Source organism: Trachinotus anak, unplaced genomic scaffold (assembly GCF_046630095.1).
Source record: "Trachinotus anak isolate AG129_WGS33_773 ecotype Australia unplaced genomic scaffold, CSIRO_AGI_Tana_v1 ptg000004l, whole genome shotgun sequence".
Lineage (NCBI taxonomy): Eukaryota > Metazoa > Chordata > Actinopteri > Carangiformes > Carangidae > Trachinotus > Trachinotus anak.
In genome coordinates, this window is record NW_027273855.1 from 15,478,142 (window position 1) to 15,502,601 (window position 24,460).

At 40.4% G+C, this 24,460-nt stretch overlaps 1 protein-coding gene across 1 annotated transcript; it reads right to left on the reverse strand.

Annotated features, from left to right (window-relative positions):
• Positions 1–6,350: 6,350 nt before the first annotated feature.
• On the reverse strand, positions 6,351–21,079 carry kcna10a (potassium voltage-gated channel, shaker-related subfamily, member 10a). The gene is made up of 2 exons (XM_071476342.1): positions 20,941–21,079; positions 6,351–10,305 (listed from the first exon to the last, which is right to left on the reverse strand). The coding sequence occupies exon 2, from the start codon at positions 10,126–10,128 to the stop codon at positions 8,383–8,385; it is 1,746 nt and encodes a 581-aa protein (XP_071332443.1). The 5' UTR covers positions 10,129–10,305; positions 20,941–21,079; the 3' UTR covers positions 6,351–8,382.
• Positions 21,080–24,460: the final 3,381 nt, after the last annotated feature.

Here is a 24,460-nt window from a genome sequence, read left to right on the forward strand (position 1 = left end):
TAGAGACTTGCTTTATATGTGAAGTAAAGGACAAGTCCTGGTCAAAAATGACACCAAGGTTTCTGACTGTAGCACTGGAGGCCAAGGTAATGTCATCCAGAGTCAGTATATTGTCACATAGTGTATCTCTGAGGTGTTTTGGGCCAATTACAATAACTTCAGTTTTGTCTGAATTTAAGAGTAAGAGATTACTGGTCATCCAGGTTTGTATGTCCTTAAGACACACCTGAAGCTTGGCCACCTGGTTAGTCTCACCTGGCTTCATGGATAAGTACAGCTGGGTGTCATCTGCGTAACAATGGAAATTTATCTGGTGCCTCCTAATAATGTTTCCTAGAGGAAGCATATATAGACTACTTACTAATGCTCTAGGTAGATTTTTCCTTTAATTTGTAAAAATATGCCACCTCATATCTCAAAATATATGACCAAATCAATGCATGCATGTATGCCAGCTTGTGCTTGTGTATGTATGGCCACTGATTTACACTTGAGAAGGTTTAAGCCTTAAACTTTAAGGTATTAGAGATAGGTTTGCTGTATGTTTGTACACTGTATAGTTTGTATGTGTGGGCATATGTGGTATATTTATTAATCTAAGTGAGTTACTCTAGCATATTTTCTTCATCATCTGGTTGCTGACGAAAAGCCTTCAGCAGCCATGTACAGTTCAAGTTCTGTGTAGCGGAGTCAGACTATAGTCTCCCTTCTGGCTGTCAATTACCAGTAAGGCATGGTAAAAGTGAAACCACAAGCTTACAGTATATCTGCAAGATTCACAAAATTTTATCTTGAAATACCATGACTGACTTTGGGGATCTACTCACTTCTCCTCTAGCAACACCAGCAGGTGACAGTCTTAATCTGTTGTTTATGAGGAGATGCCTCCAAAGCTAGTGACATTCCCTTCAGCCTCAGCTGTACTTAATAGCAAAGGTTAGGTAACATGCTGAACGTTGTGCGTGGGAAACATTACATGTGCTGAAGCATGTGAGCGTAGTCAGTGTGAGCATGTTAGCGAGTTGGCATTCAGCTCAACCTCACAGAGCTGCCCCATTGAAATGGCTGTAGACTCTAACTCTTGTTTAAATTTGCTATAATCTCGGGGGGGCCCGGTAGTCGAGTGGTTAGGGCGCGTACCATGTTGAGTGCAAGACGCTCTTAGCAGGGCAGTCACCGGTTTGACTCCCGACCGGTCCGACTCTTTCCTGCATGTCATTCCCCTCTCTCTACCCCCTCTCCTGTCAGTCTCCACTAAGCTATAATAAAGGCATAAAAAGCCCCAAAAAAAATAATTAAATTTGATATAATCTCAATAAATTGTGAACGGATATGTAAGTTCTATAAAAGTCTTCGCCTTAAGATGCCAAAGCCTTATGTGACCAACACATACCTCACCCTGTGTTTGTTTGTCTGTCTTGAAGATGTGTAATCTGTGGGGATAAGGGATAATTTAGATTGGATCTGTTGATTGAGTTGACAGAATTAAACAGATGCTGTCAGGTTTCACTTGGGAGAACAACTTATCTGTTTTACTGAATGAGTCTGCGTGTATGTATGTCTGCATTTCTGTGTCTGTGTGTGCATGATCTCTCAGACTAACTCAGCAGGACCTGGTGATACGACTGACTAGTAAACAGCAACAGATTGACAGTTTTCTGTTTCTAATCTTTACCTCTGCCTCCTCCTGCTTCATCGTTTAAATTTAGAACCCACTTGATTAGATGATGAAACAGTCTTGTGATGATGATGATGCCCTGCACGAAGGATTGTCTATTCCTTGTAAAAAAACAGTGGCAGTACACCATTTGTCTTAATTCTGACTGTTTTACTCCTCACTTATTCACCTTTTTCCTCTCTTCACATCTTGTCTCTTCATCCCATCAATCCTTAATTTAGAGGGTACTTCCTAGTGAGTTATGTGCCACAGTCTAATGCCAATAGGTTCAGAATTTAATGTCTATATTTTAAAATTGCCCATTCCTTGCTATAGCTGTTTTTCAATGGAACTGGTAAACAACTGCAGTATTGTAATACTGATTTTATAAATTAGGACAAATTGTTTTTCATATTTGTCATGTTTCTAGAGCAGAGACGACAACTAGTCGCAAACAACTCGTAAGACATAAGTACTCATCATCACACACTTAAAGTGTTAAATGTGAATGACAAGAATCAGTGGGTTACCACTTTAATACATCCCATGACTGGCTGCAGTGAAACACAGTGTTGTTTTGAGTTGGTCTCATAAGAAGTTGTTTTTAAACCATTAATCTTGTGTTATTCTTGGCACCCTGTGATCAACTCACACAATTAAAAACAGTGTAATACACCCAGAGTGTTACATCTCAGCACAAACCAGCTATCACATGGTCCACTCATATCAAGTGATCATTTGGCTAATCTGATTGACTGGAAACATCTGAACCCACAGCAGCTGTATACAAAAACAGAGATGATAGGAGCTCGTCTCTGCACCTCTGCCATGATGTCTGTACTGAGAGTGCAGAGAATACAGTTAGCTGGAGAACAACAGATTGTGGTGTGTAGTCAGCACAGCATTCTCTGTACCATCAACATGATTTTGAAACCGTTACTCTTAGGTAAAATAGTTGTATGCTCCTTTAAGTGCCTTGCTTAAAGCTACGTCGGTGGTGGTAATGATGGAGTGGCAGACATGGCTCTTTCACTTTCTCCACACAGATTTAACCTGCTGATGCATGAATTGACCTTTCAGCGAGAAGCCTTACTATTAAAAAACTTTGTGTGTGAGACATCAGGAATGACAAACTTCTCATATTGTCCCTCTAGTCACTTAAATTCCAATATCCTTTTTTTTCAGCGACTACAAATGAGATGAGGTCAGCTCATATAAACTGCAAATATTAGAATAACTATAGTAACATTATAAAAAGACATAACATTATATTTAGTGCTTGTTTTGGCTACTCAAAACATGTTCATCTGATGGACACACACCGGCACAAACACACACTCATGCGCGCACCCAACATGATGCTCAGAGGAGGGAGACCCGACTTGTGTGCCAGTTCTTTCCTCTGTGTCACACAAACTCTCTCGCTGCATCCTACGCTTGTTGTAGCCTCCTCTGTCTTTTTTTCTCACTCTGTTGTGGAACTTTCCATCAAAGCATCTCGTTAATGATGGAGCACTCTCATGCATCTTTAAGCGCTCGACAGGGATCTTCCACTGTGCTGTTTCAGCCCTTTGATCACACAAACTCCCATACACTTTAAAAAAAAAAAAAAAGTCAACGGTGTAGTTTAGTGCATTTGCACTTCATGAAGGAAATGGAGAAAGTGCAATAAATGTTCTTTGTCTAACCTGGGTACTGCAGGGAGGCACTATAAGGAACAGCCCAAATCTACCTTTATGTAATGTTTAAATGTGTGATTGTGTGATATTTAGTTTGGTTGTCTTTGGTTGTGTGTTGTATATATCTGTGTGGGGCTTTAATCTTATGTCATCCCAGCAGATTTACTTCAAACACTGCATGGAAAAGATAACACTCCCACTGTCTCCACAAACAGGATCATGAGTATTGTTGCACCTACACCAGCGTATGACCCACACTCACTATGACTGCGGCTCTTTATCTAATTATGTGCTTCAATTCCAATGTGTTCCTGTTTGTGCATATATAGCACAGTTGAGGATACAGTGTATGTACGTATATTGATGCGTGGGCCCCTTAAAGTTTAGTAACTATATTATGCCTTATTTATTTACACAACAAGCACAGAAAGTAATCTGGAAGTCACTATCACTGACTTTGGTTTACATTACTGATTACAATTTTGATGAGGTATCTGGTGACTGGAATACAAGTTTAGTGACCTGCCCAACCTTGTAAAGGATGCAGTCGGATCGACTGGTTGTGGTTAAAACCCTGCAGCGGAATGAGAATATGGGACACACACACACACACGCGCACATTCTGGATAAATCACAAGACAGACACTCAAGGATTAATATCAAAAGCTGTTTTAGTCGTGGCTGATATGATGGATGATATTTGGATTTAACATTTCGTCTGGGAATGTCCTTTTTAAATTTGGGTTTGAATCCATGGAAATCACAAATGTTTCTACTCAAAGTAGAGCTGTTATTGCCAGCTTATAAACCTAGACCATGAGCACAGACAGTGATCCTGTCTTGGAAAATACTTAAATCTGTTAAATATGTGTAAGTAAATTGGTTTAACAGTAACAGTAAGAGTTGCACAGAACAAAGCAACCCAGCTGTATCAATATGAATGAGGAGTGTAAAAACAATGCTTGATGGGGATAACACAGCTCACAGCTTGTATATAGTTGAAGATGTGTATTCTGGCAGGCAGAGGAAAGGACACTGACGTCATCTCTGGGTGCTGAAGTGGCCTTCTGGGTGAAGTTCATAAGTCCATTCCCAAACTGTCTCTCTTGTTCTCCCTCACAAACTGTAAGAATAGGGGGTAAACTAGTAACAAAAGGAGCCTGGAAGAGCTTTTATACAGAACAAAAGTCTCCCCGGCTTTCTTGAGGGAGAACTTGAGAGCAAGATGGTAGGTTTCTTCATATTTTGAATTTGACTGACATGTCTGCTTGATGGAAAGCATCACCAGTTTATATTTTCTTCTCAGTCAAAACTCTAGTCTATTTCACTCTTATTTGTTCAAATATTAAATATGTGCCCTCAAGGGTAAAGCTTTTGCTAAATGTACATCAACAACGCTACTAAGTGTTTATACTGTCAGGGAAGCACTAGGAACTTTTTCCTCCTGTGCTTCGTATATACAAACTACAATTGCTGCACTAGAGGACATCTATGTATGTGAGATCGTGTGAGTATGTGTGACCATAGATCTATGTGTCTGGCAGTTATCACTTGTAACCTATTTCGGGCTGACAGTCAATGACCAGAGACCAGGTAGTGTGTGAACTCTCAGATCTCGTCTCCTAAGTGTCATTCATCCCCCCTTTCTCACTTTCCAACGGCAGCTCTGTTTTCACTCTTTGTCCTTGGATGTCCCTCATTTCCTATGGTCGTAATCTGGGCCATACATCCATTCATAGTGTAGGGTTCCTGTTGTCTGGTTGGAGGAAATGCAAGCAGTTTTACTACAGCAGTTGGAAAACAATTTGGGGAGCAAGAGTTGTCAGATAACACTGACCAGCTCTCTTCAGCAGCCTTCTGAGAGTCTGAGATGTTGTGTGTTAGTTTCATTGTTCCCAACTCTGCATAATAACACAGCAGTTGTGATATGAGAACAAAATTCAGCTCTAAAGTTTCCTGTGAGTACAACTTAATCTGCATTGCTAATGAGACATTTCTTGCAAATCAAAAATTGTTGTGAGTATGAGTTTTATTGCAAACGCCCTGCAAGCCTAGTCTACTGCTTAATTTTTGTCTTCTGCATGAACAAGGTAAAACATGTCCCCACATCTGATATCTCAATAATGCAGTCACATTTACAGTATTTTCTGCATATAAGCTTAGATTTTTTTTTTATGTCACTCAGGGCTACAAATTTTATTCAGCCACAGGAATTCACTGTAACAACAAGTCACTGAAGAAATGCATTGCTTGGATTTGCTTGAATTTTGTGTCAGAAACTGCATCTTCCACTTTGCCCACCAGCTACCTCATGTGAATATGCAGGACACTTTTTTTTTTCTTACTGTTATTTGGTATGAAGACATTAGACTCACTTCTTACACCATAGGGAGTCTGTTGCTTTTTCACATTGCATCACACTTGAAGGAAACAAATGCTTATTTTAGGATCCCTTTGGTAACTGAGAGATATTGTTTCACATGTAAAATAAAATGGGGAGTACCATGTGGAGTTCTTTCACAATTTATTTGCTTCAGGTATTTACTGAATCCATAAGTTTAGCTCTCAGGACCCTACTTGGCCTGAGACGAGGTGTTGAGGTGAGTCCAGAGAGAAGGGGATCAGGTGATGGTGGCTAGCATTAATAGCTCGCAGACTACTCTATGTCAACCAGAGACTGGCATCCTGTTGTAGTCTGGAAGGCTTCCAGTGATACGGTTGCTGCACTTGCTGTGTTGCTGTGACCTTTATCTTTGTGTGTGTCCGTGTGTGTGGCACTAACATTACAGTGAAAGCAGAGACAGGTTACTGAAAGTAATGACGAAATCTTATATAACATGAGGGATTTTCTTCCCTGAAGGGGGACACCAATGGAGATAAGGAGCAAATGCAAGAATGCCAACTCCCTCTCTCTCTCTTCCTCTGTCTATCTCTCTCTCACACACAAACGTGTACACACAAACACACACACTTCTATAAACACATCAGTGCACATAAAACATGAGAAGACATGATTTAAAATCCCAGAATATATTGCATCCACATAACAGTAAATCATATACTGAAATGTTATCATACATCCACATCCAAATACAGTGCGATGGTCTTGTTGGTGTAATAAACTCTCATCTGCTGTAGCCACGACGACACAGGTCAATTCAGGCCAGTCTACCAGCTGTTGTGAGACAGATGAGAGACTGACTATATCATAAAAACTGACATACTGTATAGTCACTATAATAATATCTATCCCCTTGAAGCTGTTTGTCAAACACACAGAAAACACATACAAATACATATCATTTGATCGTATGCTCAACCAGTTTGAGATAATATTGCATTCCTGGATTCTGGGTTTACTTTCCAAGATTTCTGTGATAATCAGAAAAACCTTATGAAAGAAATACTCACATTGCTCTGTTCCAGCTTAATTTATTGTTATTCCTGCAAAATAAGACAGATCATGGGACATTGTGGTCTAATGTCCCCTGGCCCTGCAATAGTTCCCTTTTATCCCATGTATTATCTTTGTATGTATCTTTGGCTTCTTTCACTTTCTGAATTTCATGAATTTCATGACTTTCATGAATTTCTGATGTGGTGTAACTGAAAGCTTTACTTGCTCAGTAAAAGATCCATTGATATATTTATTGATGGAAATCCAAATTTTGCTAGAATCTTTCTCACAAAGTTTTGCTATGTTAGGTTGTATTTCAGGTCAGAATGCATTTCTTTCTTAGAGCATTTTGGAAAATAACTTAAACACACAAGCAAATGCTAGAATGGAGAAGGGTTTCAACTTCTACATTTTTAACCAAGCTGAAATCAAAAATATGGAGCATTTATGCATGATGAACGTAGATGTTACAGTGAGATTATGTGTGGCTAATTCAACAATATCACAAATATGTAATTTAAGGCACTCCATTATAATACATAATGTGGAGTCAGTTAGACTGCTATTAGTAGTGGAGGATTCTTACCCATGCTAATTATCAGAGAGAATGAATAGATACAATAGAATTGTGATACCTTTTTAAATGAATAAATACAGCAAGGGCTATAATCTAGAAACTATACACAAGTTGCACATTCACACACTCATAGGAAAATTGCATTTTGATTTTTTTGTGTGTTTTTTTTTTTAACAATTTTGTTCTCATTTTTCTGTAGGATTGGCCATCATCCCTATCAGTTATTATTTTGCACACACACAGCAGCATCCACTGGGTGCCACAGACCATACGCCTCAAGCAACTGTTCTGAAGATGAGTGATAAAAGGCATTGCCCAAATTGTCCATTATAAATCTCAGTTCCAGTATTGCCTTGGTTAGGAATTGTGTGCTGCACACACATGATGGGTTGCTCACCTTTCCATAACCTATAACTCATCATAAAAATCTGACGATGTGTCAGCTTTTCCAGCAGCAGAAAGGTCATTCCTATAAGCTGAACCAAGAAGTGTCTCTGCAATGCAGTTAACACTTACAATCATATAAACATTTAACTTTCATTTTTACCTTTCAATAAGTTTGTCTGGTTCAAACTTATCTATGACTAAAACACTTAGTTGTGTTAAGAGTCCTTGTGAAACAAAATCTTAACAGTCAAGCCGTTGTGCAAAGTGTTACAAGCATTAGGAACAATGGCCAAGACAATGAAAATAAGACAAAAATGATCAAAACAACTTTAAACATATGTAATGTTGAATTATGACAATGACACATTTTTTCTGCTTCTATGCGACTAAGGGAAGAGTCCTAACACAAAGTAAACGTGAAATATGTTGACATACAATCCTGAATATGACTATAGTGAATTCTTTCGCTTGTCTGTTATTTTCAATGTGTCATTTCCATAATAGACACTAAAGAGGTAAGTATGGTATGTCCTGTATATCATTATAAAACATATCTAGTATCGTTAGGTACAAATAAAATGTCTCATTTAAGCATTCTTTGAACGAAATCATAACAGTCAATTTCCTCTCCATTCTCTTCTTCTCTAATATTTCTCTCCTGCTTTGTGGCAAAGTCTCTCTACAGTTATATCCCCTTGTCACTCTGCCAGATGCCATTGGCTATATTGAGTGAGGTGCTGCTACCCTGTTTTGTACCTGTCTCAGTCTTCATGGCTTCCTCAAGAGCATCTGCCAGGGGCAACTTGTCCTCTGCTTCTGTCTCTCTATGGTAGAAGTAGTTGAAGTTGGAAACAATAACAGGAACAGGCAAAGCAATGGTCAGCACACCCGCAATGGCACACAAGGTGCCCACCATCTTACCCCCCATCGTAATGGGACACATGTCCCCGTAGCCTACTGTGGTCATGGTTACCACAGCCCACCAGAAGCCATCAGGTATGCTGACAAACTGTGTATTCGGCTCATCTACCTCAGCAAAGTAGATAGCACTGGAGAAGAGGATGACCCCAATGAAAAGGAAGAAGATGAGCAAGCCAAGCTCACGCATACTGGCCTTCAAAGTCTGACCCAGGATCTGCAGCCCCTTGGAGTGACGTGAAAGTTTGAATATTCGAAACACCCTGACAAGGCGGATGATACGCAGAATGGCCAAAGACATGTTCTGTCCTGAGCTCTCTTCTGGCGTCGTGATCAATTCTGTAACCACAGTAACAAAATAGGGGATGATGGATATAATGTCAATGATGTTCATAAGGTTGTGGAAAAATTCCTTTTTGCTAGGGCAGACCAAAAATCGCACACACAGTTCAAAGAAGAACCAAGCAATGCAGGCAGTCTCAATGATGAAGAAGGGATCAGAGAAAGTTGTAGGCTTCGCACCAGGTGGAGCCACAGAAGAGTAACCACTGGATAGGTTGAAATATTGTACAGGTGTGGGCACAACTGGGTCAGAGTCATCTCTGAATTCTGGAAGAGTTTCCATGCAGAAAATAATGATGGATATGACAATAACAAAAACAGACACTAGTGCTACACCCCGGGCTGCATTGGAGCTCTCTGGATACTCAAACAGCAGCCAGAATTGCCTGTACACATCATTAGTTGGTAGAGGGATATCAACATCCTTTATGAATCCTTCATCCTCTCTGAACTGCTCCATGGCCTCGTTTCCAAGCTCGTAGAACACAATTTCATCTGCAAACACATCAAGGGGAACATTAGCTGGTCGTCTGACCTTACCCCCTGACTGGTAGTAATACAAGATCCCGTCAAAGCTGGGTCGGTTCCGATCAAAGAAGTATTCATTCCTCATTGGATCAAAGTAGTCCATTCTCTTCAAAGGATCTCCCAGCAGAGTGTCTGGAAACTGGTCCAATGTTTTGAGCTGTGTCTCAAATCGAAGACCAGCAATGTTGATGATGACTTTCTGGTCTCCATCATACAGCCCTCGTTTATCTACAAACAGATCCTCGCAGCACTCCTTAGCAAGCCGACTGAAGATTGTCTCACTCTCCTTAGTGCCCTCACTGCTTAGTAGCAATTTCCAGTTGGAGATCATGCTGGCACAGCTACTGCGCCCCCGCCTGCTTGGAGTTGGCATCGCTGGGGACTGGGGTACTTCCAGTGTCTGTGTCTGTGGAATGGGCGAAGATGACGTGGATTCCCAAATGCAAGAGGGTACAGGACTAAGGTGGGAAGGCGAAGAGGAAAGCTGAGGGGCTCGCAGACAGTAGTTGCTGCCTGGGCTATTGTGCTCTGGGGGCAGGTCCACCGTGAGAGCTGTGGTCTCATCAGCATAGGTGTCCACCTCATCCCCAAGGCTGACGTCAAGATCATCCAGGCTCTCAAAGTCTACCAGGGCCACCTCCATGGCTGCAGTCCAGCCAGTGCAAAGCCTTGGGACCCCAGGATAAGACAATCACACACACACAGATAGACAGATGGGAGGCTCAGTCACTGGATGTGGCAGCAGAGTACCAGTCTTCAGCAGCACTTACATTAACAGGACAAAGCGACAATCCCCTCTGTTCTTTGTTCTCTCTAACACCTGTAGAGTGAGAGACAGAGAGAGGAAGAGAGTCAGTGTGATTCTGTCAATGGTGAAGGGTTTGTTTTGTGTTAATTAATAGAATATGACGTCTGAAAGCACATGTTCTATCATGACTCCTTGTTTCTTAGATACACATCTCTCTGGAAACCAGCAGTGACAGAAAGGTGAGTGAGAGAGGGAGATACAGACGTGCGGGAAGAAAGAGGAGGAAGACGGTTAGGCAGCTAGAATATGGAAAGAAAGAAAAAAGAGATGATACAATATCAGTGGCAGGAGACAATTTGAAAGATGGACTAATTAGTAGTAAAGTTCTTTCTACAGTCTGTTATTGTTGAGGCACTGTGATGAGTCATGTAACTGAAAAAGGAAAACAACAGACAAAAACAAAAAACAAAAGAGCAGCTAAGCATTTGAATGTAAGTGTAGCTAAAGGAGGGTTTATTTGTTAAATGTTAAAATATCTATGTCTGTTCAGATCACTTTGTCCAGTTGTTGGTATAAACTTGTATTTTTCACCCAAATTATGAAAAATAACCTCTTTCTTTGTACATACACAATATCACTAACAAGCTACTTCATGCATTCACTGGCCTGCATGTGTACACATTCTTCCTCACTCAAAACACACCCTATAGTGACCCCAAAGCAGGATGTAGGAGGAGAGGACAGTACAGGGTAACTGGGGCTTTGCATACATTAGTGCATAATTAACTGACTGTGCCGCGATGGCATGAGCCTAACTTCCTCCAGACACCAGGGCTCACTTTTTAAAGTGTCGTCCCCTTAATTTCCTCTAGCCCTGAGAATAAATAATCCATGCTGTGTGTTTTCTGCATTTAAATTTGCATTTCTTTTCATCAGGTCACATTAAATGAGTTAGTAAACTGATCTGTCAGGTGTGTGTGTGTGCATTTGTCTGAGTGTGCATCTGTGTGTGCATGCAGTGTGCTTATACTGTACATGTGTGTATATGTGTGTGACCGAGTGGTGACGCCCGCAGATGTTTAATTAAAGACTCCAGAGATGAGTCACCACCTAAAACCAATGCCAGTGATACCAATCCTGCTGGGGGAGAGAGAGAGAGAGAGAGAGAGAGAGAGAGAGAGAGAGAGAGGGAGAGCGAGAGAGAGAGAGGATGACATGAAAATTGTTGGGAAGACGGATGTGGGTTGGAGGACTAGGTGGGATGAGGACAGAATGCAAAAGAAGGAAAGTGACAGTGAGAGAGAATGGGAGTTGATAGGTGGGTGGATGGATGGACAGGATGATGAGAGAGCAGCTCTGACAAGGAAAGAGAAGAAGAAACAGATGATGATGAGAGAGTAAGAGAAACAAAAGCTGTGATCGATGTTGCACACAGGAAGAAGGCTAATTTATAACTGGTAAATACGTCTGATGTGAAAAAGTTGCAAACAAAAATCAATAAGATGGCTACAAGGCCAGCTTTAATGTAGGACTGCAACATGTAGCCACACACAATGTAAAATGATCAATCAAATCAAGCCCTTCACTCCTCTCCTCTTTGACCATGTGACTGAAATGATGTAATCTAACCCTTTGAGCCACCAGAACTTTCTCATGATCTTAAAATAGAAACTGCAAACCAGCGTCCACTGACAAAAACTCTAGATCAATACCTGGAAATTAGCCAATGATATTGCTCTGCTCGATCAATTCCTAATGTTTTTTCAATTATTCAATAAGCCATCATTATTTGATTTTTGCCTAATGTAACAGAGGGAAGTACCAACTCTCAAATGTCTGTCTCTAAAAGTAATTGAAAGACGTATGACTGCTCGGACTCTCCATGAAGACAAATTCTTTCCAAAACAGATCAAGATGGTTGCACTGATTCAGGTATTTACCTTTAATAACAGTGATACCTGAGATCTGTTGAGAGTGATATGTTTAGATTAAGATCCAGCTGTCTCTTAAAAAATTAAGGCATGCAAAGTGCGGTCTCTGGCTTAGGAATTTACTTTCAACAGCCGCAGACCAAAATCTGCTCTCTGGACTCTGTTAAAGGAAGAATGTAGGTGATGGGAACTACAGTATAAACTGCCCAGACAGGCTCACAGACACAGCACCAACAACACTATAAACAGCCACACACACCTTACCTTATTAGCAAGAAGCCTACAGACCATTTGTGTAGAATGTGCTGTAAATAGCAAAAACAGGAAAGGCGGTAGAGGGTCCTCCACAAGTTCTGCCAGTGCTGCAGCTTTTGGGATCAGAATGACTAATCTATCACAGACTACACTGGGTAACCTTATGCTGGAGTAGAAACCAGAGCTGTGGCAAAGGCCGCGTGCACACACACGAACACATGCAAACAGGCATCCACACAAGCTGCCCAAAAAACAAAGAAAAACAATGGAAAATTATTTGACACTAAAGACTGTTCATTTGTATAAGTGTGTGTGTGTGTGTGTGTCTGTGTGTGTGCACATGTGTGCGTCCAGCCATGTTTGCCATAAGCTGTCTTACAGTGATATGGGTGATGTGCTCAAGGCCTTGTCGACTGGAACAGCGTGATTAGATCCTCAGTTCTCTCCATGCTCAACTCACACACACACACACACACACACACACACACACACACACACACAGGCCGTATCCATATCTGATTTATTTACAGTGTCACAATACATAATTGATGTTTAACAACTGCATTAACATGTCCAACATGGCAAAGACAGGAAGAATGATGAGAGAGAATCATAGGCAGAGGAACCGAAGCTCCCTTCCTCACCTCACACAGCTTTCCACCTTTCCAACTTTCAACCCAGCAGAACTCCTATATTATCACCTCCTTTAACACTTAAACTGTAAATTCTGTCTAAGCTGTACACCTTGAGAACATGCATTTTTAATGTTGCCTGGCCTAAATTACTGCCTAACTTCTTCCAGCATTTGAGCAGAGAAAAATGGAAATTTGATCTTTTGAGGGGCCCTTAGGTATTTTTGGTAACCTCAGGGATTATAAATGATCTTATGTCAGATACGATGGAGTGACTCTCAGGCTTACCCAGCCATACCTCCCTGTCCTCACGCTGTAAAACATATTTATACACACAGGCATGTAAGGAAGCTGCCACTGCACTCTTGTAATTCCACGAGTATGTGTGAACAACTACTGTGAAGAGTCTTGTCAACGCTGTTTGGTCAACATGTCTTGTTCTATTTCCATTAATATTTGTGTAATGTGAGAGGGATCAAATCCTGTTTAGGACTCTCAATTTGACTTGTGAATCAAAAGTACCCATGCAGGAATATAAAGCAGGGATATGTGCTTTTCAGGCTCTGTAGTGTCATCATGACAGCCTGTCATGAGCGCTTCTCTGGAACAGGACTTTTAACATTTTTACTACAGACCTTTCAACAGTACTATATATCTACATATGTTAACAGATGGCAGATAATGTGCTGCATATTTGCAAATGCCAAAGCAAAACAAAAAAAAACAAAAAAAAAAAAAACTAAAGTAAAAACAAAGAAATCAATGTACAGGATGGATTACATAAACACATGATACACTTTTTCTAGATTCCATGACTCATGCATACTGTAGATTTGGTCATGAATTATAGGCTACATATTGGCAAAAATACTATTTTTTTTTTTTAACACAAATTCTTTTGACTGTAATGAGATTGAAACTGATGTGCAATTTACCATTCAAATAAAATTTTGTCTACATCCTGGAATTGAAGACTAATTTCCATTAAATTAATGGCAACATTTTAAAAAAAAAAAGGCTCTGTGCTAAAGTCTGGGATTAGGATGGTTAAACACATTAGTGGGCAAGGAATTGATTTGAGGGTTAACAGAGCTTAAAACTCAGAGCAATGACAAAAAACTGAAAAAATAATGAACAGGTATTCATTTATACGTCTACATATATATCAGATTGTGTAATGCATTCATATATGCATGGAAAAAGACACTAGCAGCTGTGCGGTGCAGCCGTGAGGACGAAATGCTTCCGAGGAGGCAGTGTGACCTTGACTCATGTTAGGACAACGTAAAACGGAGGTGTCATATGGGGCCCACGCCAATCCATGGCGCTTTGACCATTCTTGCTGTGCTATTAATACACAGGGAGTCATGGTGGGGGAAACCGATGAGAAGTCTTTTTACATGTGATACAAACAGGGAAGCACGGCACACATACACTGAGGAGAAAACAAAAACTACATGTGAGGGACAACTTGGGGATCTTCATCAGAAATATGGTATTACAGGCTGTGCTGAGAAACTGTACATTTTCGTAAGCTAAGCCCTGTGACTTTAGCACATGTATGTAAACATGAACAGATGTGCAGGCAGATCTAGCTTAACTACAAGCCAGTACTTTGCAAGAGATGAATGCAGATGTCAAATATTTAACTTAGACATCAAAACATTGTATTACTATATAAATCAGTGCAACACCACTGTTACTGCCCCAACATGCGTCAGGCACATGCAGTGTTTCAGCATAACAACATGAACTGGTTTAGATAAAGTGCAGCACACTGAAAGCATTGTCTTGTAATTTACATTTCTTTCCAGTAAAGTAGAATTGTGTGAAGACACACCTTCATGCAAATAAACACACAATCATGCACACGAAATAAGATACAGAGAGCAACACACTCACTCCCTCCAACTGAGCTGAGTTATGCCACATTTATGCCTGGCAACACTTGTGTCCATTTTGTTCGGTGACTGGTGAGGACCAAAGCTGCTGACTTCAGATATTTGAAGGCGTGAAGGCTTTTAAAGGTACAGAGATCAAGCTTGAGACAAATACAGAGTATAACAGCCATTATGTCTTCCGAACATTTAGCTCTGACTTTAGCTCCAAGTTTTTTTGTTTTTTTTTTGTATGTTTTTTGTCTTTATGAGTAATTCCATGCAGGCTTGTGGCGTCATTAAACTTTCAAGTGATCTTTTGCTTGCAGCTGGTCCTGCTCTGATCCTTTGCTTTTGTCACAGCTGATCACACAATCCTAATCGGACTCTTAAATATAGAAAATGTACTCTTGTTTCCATTCAATTTATCCTTTCCATTCTCTAATATACATCATCATATATGCCATGCCACTGTATATTAATACTACACTAAACTACACACTGTAGAAACTATATACTACGTTGTGTGCAATTTTACTTAAAGCTGCCTCTGCTGCTGTTTTTTCAATTGTCCATTTTCCCTGCTTAATAACCAAATAACTACCCTAAAATGATCTCCTCCTCACCACAGTTCACTTTCCTCATCACAAACTGAAGTCTAAAATCCAACACACTTTACTGAATATAATTCATTATCACAAGAATAAATCTGCAGTGTGCCAGATGTTTGCAGCTGAGCACAGTTGGTGTGTCTGTTAAGTGCGCTCACACAAGTGTGTGGGCATTACGGCCAACTTTCCATTCTGTGTAAAGAGCTTCCACAGGACTCTCACTTCAAGACGCAGTAAATACAGTGTGGTCGACCTTGTGTGCTGGACCCTTTGTTATGCTGCTGTGATGTGGTGGTGGTGGTGGTGGTGGGGTGTTTGGCTGTGTGAGGGCATTGGTTGGTAGAGCTGGTATTTTTGGACCAGAGTTTTGACCCTATTAAGCAGATTAATGCAGGCTGGGAAGCTCAGTGCCATAAGCCGAGGGATCTTTTCCGTCAGATCAACACAGATACTAGCAAGCCATCACAGATAGGCACACAAACACAAAAAGCAACACACACACACACACACAAACACACAAACACACACACAAACACAGAAAAATATAATGCTTCTTGAATTATACACAGTATTTCTTTAATCTATCGGAACATACAGACATACAAGCAAAATGTTCATTGTTAACTTCCTCCAGCTGCAGAATCCATGCACTGATGTAACTAAACTATATTTAAAGCTTGCATAAGGTTAAGCAACTAAAACCACTTAGAGCCGCAATGATTAGTTGATAAATGGATTATTTGGTCAACAAAAGATTATTTCTTAAAAATGTCAATTTAAATGCTAATCATGGTGGTTCCAGCTTCTTTAATGTGAATTTGACTCTTTTCTCTGTCGTATGTGAGCGTGAACTAAATATATTTAAATTTTGGGTTGTTGGTCAAACAAAACTATGTGTTTGAACACAGCTGGGTTGTGACAAATTATAACATGCGTTTTTCTAGATTTCCTGACATTTTAAACAGTCAATCAATTAATCAACAAACTGTGGAACAAGTGGCAAATTAATCGATAATAAAAATAACCGCTAGTTGCACCTCCAGTTAAATATGTCACTTCCACACCCTTACTTTGTGTTGCACCATATGAACTTCACCCTACTTCCTGCAGTCTCACTTCCATGGAAACGTAAACTGATGCAGATGTTGTTTATGAACATAATTCATATGAGGAACACACAACAACAGACAAACCTAATGTACACTAATTTCTATTCAGTACAAACAAACCTCCTGTAAAACATTTACAAACAGTATTACAGTTGGCAATTGAGAATATATTTCAATCATTAAACATCTATTATCCGAAAAACAGATTTTTATAATATCATAACCTTATCCCTCTCTCTTGACCTTTTAAATCACTTACTGAAATATGAATTACAAATGTCCATTTGGTAATGCAGTTCTTGTAACCAGAGCCAAACGCTGCTTCTCATTAATGGAACTAAGAATTAAGGCAAAATGGACCCTCAGTGTTCTTCAGTGTGTGGCAGTTATATGAGGTGACGTTATGTTTTTACTATATCTGAGCGTGTGTGTGTGTGTGTGTGTGTGTGTGTGTGTATGCACGCGCGCGCTTAAACGTGTGTGCTACAATCTATTGCTTCCCTTCTCTACAAAATTTTCTTCTAATGATAAAGCTGCCATGACACTTTTACTGGGAATTCAGCCTAAGAGAAGAGTGAGCGAAGATAGAACACACAAACACACAGTCATGTACATGAATAAACCAACTTCTACAGCAAAGACCACACCAAGAAAGCCATGTCCATGACTTATGTGTCACACTATTAAAAGTGAGGCTGTACACGTTTAAGTAGACAAAAGAATTTTTTTGGTTGATGACTATAACTGTGTTTTTGTAACCTTATGTACTGTTCTTATTTCACAATGTTTTACCTTTATTACTTACTTCACTCTTTTACGTTGTTGAGTTTTAATATACACTGTGGTAAATAATGTGATTTTAGTTGGAATATTTCCACTTTACTGTTGTGGGACTGCTGCAAAGTAAAATTGTTACATAAATACTCCAGTATTATTTCTTATAAATGTCTTCACATCATAGTAGAAATCTAACGTTTAACTTGCGAAGAATTGTGTGAGTAGAAAAGTGAGTGTGATGTGAACAGCAAGAGGGGGAAGCTGGCTGTCTTGTGTTGTGTGTCTTGTGTGGTACTGGTTAAAGAAGATTATTCCAAGAGAAACTGTAGCTTGATTATTACCTGCAGCTCAGCCATGCCCGTAGTGAATGGATTTTTTTTTTAACATAATTGAATTGCAGGACTGAAATTTTTTAACAGTACATAAATTTGAAGGGCACATGTGAAACTGAATCAAACAAAGCTGATATGAAATGCAGATATGAAATAATGTGACAAAATATTTATAAAACATCTAAACATTCTGTCTGGAGCGGGTTTGTTGTCTATTCTCTGCGAGGCATTCATAAGATGTACACTGCTGATGTTGACATGGGTGTGTCTGCAGGCTCTAGGCCAAGTCCCAGTGCACAGCAGCTGGGACCAAAATCCTCCCTTGGCCTTTTGACAAGACACACACACACACACACACACACACACACACACACACACACACACACACATACACACACACACACACAAAACAACAACATCACGAGCAAAGTACAGCCAAAATCACCTCCTAATAACTTAAAAACTTCCTGTAGAACATCTAAAAACAGCACAGAGACACAGCACAGAGAAACTGACAAAACACAGGCCTACCAGAATAAATAAAAGTCCTGTTTCATGGAATCAGACAGATAGTCTACTGCCTATGTTTTGCTTTTAGAAAAAGAACAATTCTACATATTATGTCTGAGGTATAAGGAGGTATATGTATAAATATGTACAAAGTCTGAACGCTGCTAGTTGGTGTGTCTGGATTTAAAAAAAAAAAAAAGACAAAAGCAAAAAAATACAGACTGGACAAGAAGATCTTGGGTCTGGGTGGACGAAACTGTTACACACCCAGGCAGGGTCAAAGGTTTAGCCCACCAACACATTTAAAAAGCAGCTAATCTGCATCACTGAGATTGTCTGGGTGTAGTTTTTTTATCAGATTTGACTGACAACAACCAGTGATTGAAACCGACCGACTCTCATGAGATTTGAGTTTTACTAAATTGCGATTGGTGCACCAAAGTTTGTGGCATCAGCTTTTCGTAAATTAGACAACACGACGATAAAACATGGAACATAACAGTCTCTAAAATGGAATAATCAAAGCTGTTCTTTCTTTGGCAGGTGTTTGTGTAGGATTTCATCACTCAGTAAAAACCAGATTGAGAATATAAGTTTTCAGGGCCAAGTCATCTTGTCTTTGAGTGATTTGCCTGACAAGATATTGACTTGAACAGGGTACAAGTGTTATTGTCTCTCCCCATCGTGGGAATTTTGTCTTTGAGAAGACTGAAAGGTCCTGTCCATTGTTGCTAATTTCGTTTTAAGCCCAGACAGCAAAAAAAGGAAGAACTCTAAGCCATGTGAGTTGCCCTCAGAAGTCTATATGTTGTCTTTTTTACCAGCATTGTCATGTCATGTCTGCACCTGCCCATCTCACAGTTTCCCTTTCTAAATATCTCTTCATGTCACTTAATAACAACAGTGACATATTTTTACTATCGCATATCATTACATATTAACAGATTATGTGCACAGCCAGAAGGTTAAATATTATTTTGTTTTACCTCAAAAGATATGAAATATGTAAACACACACACACACACACAAACACACACTCTCATCCCTCCCACTGCCTACCCAGGTCACCCTCCTGCGCCGCCCCCCCCCCCTTCCCAACCCCACCCTGGCACTCTTCTTTCACAGTGGGGATTAAGCCTGTCTCATTTACAGAAATATCACGTTATTTTTTTTTGAAAGCCTTTTTTTATGCCAGATCCAGACGGGAAAAATATGGCCATCTGGTCCGACTCTCTGTTACATATCACTAATCTCAGGTGGCATACAAACAAAACGCACACACATACATACACAGATGGCAAAATACACCATGCATATTGAGTGAATCTCCACATCTGCTTCTAAAATAATCACATGACACATACTGTACACTTTTGAACTCTAAAGGCTTCTTCTTCCTGTCTCAGTAACAGTTCACAGACTCAGGAACAAGTCTACTAATACACAGCATGTAGCCTGTAAGAGCTTATGTAAATGTAACTGCTGCTGTGATGTTAAGTAATACAATATGCTACATTGTAGTTTTTGGTTGGTGATTATCAGAAGAAGAAACAACCATCTTTATAGAAAAATAAACCAACCAAACCATTTTAAGAAAAACATTATTTTCATTTCACACTAACTTTCCACCAGGTCTCCCCACCAAGAAAAACTTTCGCCGTCAGGAAGATTTCTTATTCATAAAATAATTTTAGCTTCACCTTGAATGCTATACAAGTTGTTAATGGACTGCAAAATGGGGTGTGTGTTTGTGTCGTGACAGGAGGGTGGAGAGTCAGTGGACTTTTGAGTGGTTCTGGGAAAAATTAGGGCGTGAATTAAACAATTAAGTTTTCATGGAATCTCAGTTCAGGGTAATACCCAGAGGATATGTGAGAGATGTCTTCATAAAACAACACATGGCACAGAGGTAAATGCAAACAGTAAATGCAACAGTACATTATGGGGTATCTACTGTGTATTCCAGTGTTTTTGACATGCACATCAACAACTGCACACTATCTACAGCGGCATGCCATCTCTGTCAGTGTGTGCACTGGATCCACTGTATACATTTAAAACATTCTTCTTTTCACTTCATAGCATTTTTGTAACAGCTGTAGTTTGCAAATCAAAATCTTACATGAAATACATGCTGTGTAAACTCTCATCAAACATATAGCTATTATACCCGTTTAATTTCATAATGCCAGACCTGCCTCTGGTATAAAACAAATCAAGCCCAGGTGCTGGATTTACTCAATCCTAAACAGCTTTGAAAACAACTGAGATGGAAAGGGGAGAAACTGATGCATCATCACAAGACAGGATGCTCTATAAAGGGTCCTGAAGTAATGTGAGTCAGTTACAGGCTAGTAGACTACTACCCAGCTGTGATTTAGGCAATCACAGACATAACAAATACCCCACTGAGAAATGTTAGAATTTGTTTCCAGCATCTCCAACCTTATATACACCTTAATAAGAGAGGGAAAAATATAGGTTTGTCCAGACTGGCGGAAGAATTTACCTTAATGTAGGCTATATAAAAAGTCATGCAGCCCTTCCCTCAATTTCTTTTTGCATGAATGTGAAATTTAAAAACTAAACAAAACCCGCATCGTGGCGATCAGTCCCACATGAACCTGTCGCACTCACTGTAAAAGACTGTTGGAGGAGAGGGCAGTGGCCTACCTTCAGGGCCGTCACGACGCCGTTGTTGGTGGAAGTTTGGCGCTCCGGGCCGTGCCGGAGGCATGGTCCTGGTTAGTGCGCACTGGACCGACTCACCACAGCGGCCACAACGCGTATCCCGTCACCCTCCGGCTCATCGCGCTGACAGCAGGCACGGCGGTCGTGACCCGGGCAATCACCCCGGGGCCAGATGTGAGAGTGATGTAACAACAACATGATTACGTTTAATTTGGCCAATTCCCCGCTTGCAAAATCCCTGTTTTTCTTCGTCCTGAAAGCAAAGCTGTGACTCTTTATCTCGAGGGGAAGAGAGAGAGAGGGAGAGAGGGAGAGAGAGAGAGTGTGGTGGTGGTGGTGGTGGTGGGGTGGGGGCTAAGGAGATTAAAAAAAGGGTTGTTTCCCTCTGCCAGGCTGCCTTATGCTCTCTTGACCAGCAGTTATGATAACTTTCCCACTTGTAATCAGAAAGCTGAAGGAGCATTCTGCTCTTTGTTACAACAGAATGCCCTTAAAGGATAGGTTCACATTTTTAAAGTCTTAAAACAATACTGACATGCCCATATGGACATGGACAGTTATTGGTCGCTGTAATTGTTACTCCCCGTGATTTCCTTGAACAGATCCTTTCCTGATCTCAGTATGACCCAGCAGGCGCACAGCTGGCTACCAATGTCATTATGGTTGTTCTTCCTTGTTCTTTGCAATAATGCAGTTTAAAATCCAGCTTAACAAAGCGTCAATGTGAATGTTAATGTCAATGTTAATGTGAATTTATTTTTGAATACTTTCTAATCCTGCATTCGCTATAGACCTGCACCACTTTGTCAGCTATTGCACTCATAAGTAAGTACTTACAGTATATAGTATTTTATATGAGCAATGCAGGTCAAATGGTAAACTCCTCGCGGTTAAATAAGATCAATGCACTGCATTTCTTACTGTCATTTTAATCTCCCATCAGCACTGTCTAAATGGACGTGTCTGGCCCATTCCACTTGCTGACCCCTGGACCTGCGTTCAGCCCCAGACTGGGGAGGAGATGCCACTGTCTGGCCCCTGAGTGATCAGCACAGTCACATGGGGAGCACTGCACAGTATGGAGAGGCTTCCCTCTGCAGGTCACTGGTGGCACTGCACTTTTGCACACTCAAACGTCGCTAGGCCTGTGCTGTTAAATATAAGCTTTTGGTCAGATTGGATTTTGTTTGTGTGACTGATTGTTTTTGTGGTTAGTGTTATGTCAGTTTTGGACAGTCTGTCAGCTAAGGAAGAAAGTGCACTGATGTCGAGAAACACTCAAGAAACAAATTTTGTTTAAAGACATTTCTTACTGATGCTATTGAAAATAAAACCTGTCTCTCTGCCGGTTGCTTGAATCATTGGGCTCCATGTGTTTCCAGTCAAACAGATGTATACCTGCAGACTGCAGTTGCATTACCACAGATCATTTATCTAACACATTTATCATTATGGTTAAAATCTGAATTCAAATCAAAAATGTCTTTTTCACGTTGAAAAATAAGTTTTAGACTCAAGTACAGTCAACTTTTACTGACATACATACATATTTTCAGTGTGCTATCACATTTAAGAGGATTTACCCCATTCTTCCTTTTTGAAATGTAATCTTAACTTTTCAAGTCATTAGCCTTTTTATAAAGTACATCAGATGTTCTCCTGGCATGCATCTCACTGCTAATGTCCGAGCTTACACCAGCGACACAAGTCTGGATATTTCTGTCTGTTTATGTGTGTTTACATCATCCCAATCCATATTTATGAGTAGCGCTGTCTTCTTCCAGGAATCCTAGACGACCACGTGTCTCAACAGGCCTGATCTCCTGCTCTTCCTTCAGTCACTCACGCTTCTCTGTTTTCCTATTCCTCCCAACGCTGTTACTGCCATCACTCTGTGTCTGCTCTGCTTTCCCATCAGAGTCACAAAAATAGGCCAAAGAGAGCAGGGCTGGGCAACTACAAAGACAAAGCTGGAGAGGGGATGAGGGGTGGGGGGAGAAAGGAGGGAATATCTAGAAGATTTGGATTTGTTTGAACATTTGGAGACCAAGCAGATAGAGGGAAAGTAAATGAGCCCTTGAGTCTGAGACACAATAGTAGTAACCACTGACTACTAATGCTCTCCAGTTAACACCCATTGTGTGATCCACTGCTGATGCACACTGAATCAATACACCAAGAGGTACAACAAAAGCAAGGAGGCAGTAAGTATGCATGTGTGTGTGTGTGTGTGTGTGTATGTGTGTGTCCAGTGGACCTGTATGACCGCATCTGAAAATCCTTGTTTTGCAGTGTTCTTGTATAAGGACAGGCAGGTAGAAAATCATTCATACAAGCAAGCAAACTTGAACCTGCAGAAGAGACAGAGGAGTAGAAACACACCTGCACAAAGCGAGACAATAGCAGCAGGGACCAAAGAACAAGGGGGAAAAAGAAAAGCGAAGCTGAGACCAGGAGGGATTGTGGAGCATGGTTTCTGAGTTTATGAATTATTTATGTGGGTGGGATATTTTAGGCCCCCCGATACCATTTTTGGGGCCTGTGAGCAATGAGTGGGTGGAGGTACAGAGAGGAGGAGAGGAAGTGGGTATCATTTGCCTGTGTCCTCGCTGCGGTGACTATTATTATACTTAATCACACACTCAGACACTCACACACACATAAAACCTTGTCTCTTATATGAAGAAACGTAAAATAATCCTTAATATTCATCAACAAATTATGAGAGGAGGCCACATTATCCCTCTGTCTTCTCTTGGGTTTATTGTAGCATAGGAGAAGTCAGGTTTTTCTGGTAGTCATGTTTTCAGGCTAAGGGTTTTTGACAGCCTTACCTCCGTCATTCATTTTCTTTGTTTCTCCGTTTTTCAAATTTCTAATTCTTTCTTTTGGATTGAACTACAAAAACATTAGTCACATCTTTTTTTGGCAAACACTCCTCACAGAAGGATAAAAGGGGATTGATTTGTCTGTTTCTAGTTTGAGGGCTGTATTGGACTTATTGTAAACAGTATAGTGCATTTGACACACATATTTTAAATGTGTAACAACAGGTAGGCTTATACCCAATGTGTTACTGAATGAAGATGGAAAAATAACTACTTTTTTTTCTTAACCAACACAGACACAGAATCAAAGTTTGAAAGCATGCAGCACAGTACCACATAAACAAGGCAAGTAGATGATTCCAGTTCACAGTTATTTCTCTTCACGGGCACTAGGTGGCAGATGTGTTAACAGCTTGGGAAATGATGAATGAAGAGTGAGGTTAACTAACAGTGACACAGTTACTTGCTAAAAGTTCGATAAAGAAAAAAAGGGAAACGCAAACTTACCACAGCAGGAAGCCCTCCATCTGTCCGCCCAGCCACTAGAAATCCACATGCCGCTGATTAATGAAGCCACCCGCCCTTTAACTAAATTCAGATCTCTCAAAACTGGTGTTTAGTTAAAATAAAATCCTGATGTTTGTCTGTCCTAACTGTGATACAAGTTCCCTGCT